At 46.0% G+C, this 2,824-nt stretch overlaps 1 protein-coding gene across 1 annotated transcript; it reads left to right on the top strand.

Moving 5' to 3' along the window:
* The first annotated feature begins 621 nt into the window (after positions 1–621).
* LOC122128188 (F-box only protein 3-like) lies at positions 622–1,857 on the top strand. Its single transcript, XM_042702470.1, has one exon. The coding sequence runs from the start codon at positions 622–624 to the stop codon at positions 1,855–1,857; it is 1,236 nt and encodes a 411-aa protein (XP_042558404.1).
* The last annotated feature ends 967 nt before the right edge of the window (positions 1,858–2,824 follow it).

Here is a 2,824-nt window from a genome sequence, read left to right as displayed (position 1 = left end):
TATGCAGGCAAGATGGCTTCTATGAGGGCAGAGCTAGACAAGATGTAGGCCTTGGGAGCAGGGCCAGGCAAGATAGCTGTGAGGGCCTCGCTACACAAAATGGCAGGTATGGGGGTGGGGCCCAGTAAGATAGGAGGGCAGAGCTAGAAAAGATGGGCCACGAGGGCAGGGCGAGATAAGATAGCGCCATGGGTACAGGGTCAAACAAGGTAGCTGTGAGGGCCGCGCTAGACAAAATGGTGGCCATGGGGGTGGGGCCAGATAAGAGAGCTGTGAGGGCCAGGCTTGACAAAATGGTGGCCATAGGGGCGGGGCCAGGCAGGCAAAATGGCTTCCATGAGGGCGGAGCTAGACAAGATGGCGGACATGGGGGCTGGGCCAGGCAAGATAACAGCTGGGAGGGCCCGGCCAGACAAGATGGTAAGCCATGGGGACGGATTCAGGCAAGATAGCTGTTGAGGGTTGGAACAGAGAAGATGGCACACAGCAAGCGTGGGCTGGACTAACCCATGTAAGACGGCGGTAATAGAGGAGGGGCCAGATGTGACGTTTGGGGGTGGGGCCTTACAGGATATACCCAGCAGGCTTTGCGCGGGACCGCGCTTTGTCCTGTGAGAGAAGATGGCGACCGCTGAGGGAGAGCCGTCTGTGGTGACCCTGGAGTCGCTGCCTGCCGATCCCCTGCTTACCATCTTTACTCTTTTGGACTACCGAGATCTCGTCAATTGTAGTCTCCTCAATCGAAGATTTAATCAGATAGCAAGTTACGATCTGCTGTGGAGAAGGTACTGTACAAAGTATTGGTTGGTAACTGAGGAAGAGAAAGTACAGAAGAATGAGTGCTGGAAATCTCTCTTCATAGGCTTTTATTTGGATGTAGGAAGATACATTGACCATTATGCCACTATCAGAAAGGCCTGGAATGACCTCAAGAAATATTTGTGGTCCCGGTGCCCTCTAATAGTTTTGTCTCTGAAAGAAGGCCTCAGTGAGGAAGAGCTTGACGCCATTGAGGCCCAGATTGGTTGCAAGCTTCCGGATGATTACCGATGTTCATTCCGTATTCACAATGGTCAAAAGTTAGTGGTTCCTGGGTTGTTCGGAACTATCCAACTGCTAGATCACCAGCGTTCTGAAGATTTTTTAGATGCTATGCTGGCTGCTGGAGGATTCCAGCCAAAACGGGGACTGAAATACTGTCTGCCTTTAACTTTCTGTGTACATACTGGTTTGATTCAATACCTAGCTGTGGAAGCAGCAGAAGGCCGAAACAAAAATGAAGTTTTCTACCATCGTTCAGAGCAAATGACTCAGAGTTCTGATATTGAAATGTTTATCACCGGTTCTTCTTTTACTGATTGGTTTACTTCTTATGTTAATGATGTCGTATCTGGTAGATTCCTTGTCACCAGAAACCAAATTTTGAGATATATGCAAGATCCAGACTGTGTAGCAACAACCGGGGACATTACAGTTTCAGTTTCTACATCGTTCCTGCCAGAACTCAGCTCTATTAACCCACCTCAGTATTTCTTCTCATACCAAATCAAGGTGGAAATGTCAAGAGATGCACTTCCTGATGAGGTTTGTCAGTTGTACAGTTGCTGTTTGAAAGTGACCAATTCTAACGGAGATGTCGAAGTTATTCGAGGGCCTGGAGTAGAGGATGAGCTTCCAACACTCACCCCAGGTCAGAAGTATGAATATTTCGGCTGTACCATATTCAGTACAATATCAGGCTATATAGAAGGATATTATACCTTCTATTTACAGCGCTTTAAAGAAAGGATCTACAATGTTGCCATTCCCCGATTCTACCTGGAATGTCCAAAATCCGTTGTGTTTAGAGCTACATAATTTGTGCCTTTCAAAAAATTTGTCCATTTCGTTCAAACATTGAATTCATTTGCATAAAGTTACTCGCAATACTGCTCAATTTGCTTTTTTCTTTTTTGTTTTTGTTTTTGTGCTGGTCCTAGGTCTCAAACTCAGGGCCCCGGGTGCTGTCTTCTGAGCTTTTTGGCTCAAGACTAGCATTTGGGATTTTTGTTGTTGTTGCTAATTGAAGATAAGAGTCTCATAGACTTTCTCTTTTGGGCCAGCTTTGAACTGTGATCCTGGTAACTCAGCCTCTTGAATCACTAGGATTACAGGTTTGAAACACAGGTACCTTGTTTTGTTTTATTTATTATTTTTTGGTGCTGGTCCTAGGGCATAAAAACATAAACTCAGATGGGGCACTGTCCTTGAATTTTTTGTGCACAAGGCTAGTACTCATCACCTAAGCCACAGCTCCAGTTTCAGCTTCCCCCCCCCCCCCCCATGGTTAATCTGGGATAAGAGTCTCTCAGACTTTCTCCTTGGGCTGGCTTTGAACTGTAATCCTGGTAACCCAGCTTCCTGAGTAGCTAGGATTACAGGCATGACAAAAGGTATGTCACTTGTTTTGTTTTCTTATTTTTTAATTTTTTGTTTATTATTTTTGGTGCTGGCCCTGGGGCCTAAACTCAGAGCCAGGGTGCTATCCGTGAGCTTTTGTGCTCAAGGCTAGCACTCAGCCACTTGAACCACAACTCTACTTTCAACTTTTTTCTTTGGATAGTTAATTGGAGATAAGATTCTCACAGACTTTCCTGCCCAGGCTGCCTCTGAACTGTGATCCAGGTAACTCTTCTTCCTGAGTATCTAGGATCATAGGCAGAGCCAACCTGGCTCTGGCTTTATATATTTTTTTTGGCTGTTGTTGTTTGTTGTTGATTTTGCTGGTTCTGGGTCAGGGCCTGGGCTTTTTTGGTAATTAAGTGGAGATAAGGTTTCACTGAGC

The sequence above is a fragment of the Dipodomys spectabilis genome, unplaced genomic scaffold (assembly GCF_019054845.1).
Source record: "Dipodomys spectabilis isolate Male_0828 unplaced genomic scaffold, ASM1905484v1 ptg000324l, whole genome shotgun sequence".
Lineage (NCBI taxonomy): Eukaryota > Metazoa > Chordata > Mammalia > Rodentia > Heteromyidae > Dipodomys > Dipodomys spectabilis.
The sequence above is the reverse complement of the archived record's forward strand: the minus strand, read 5'-3'. Positions and strand labels throughout refer to the sequence as shown.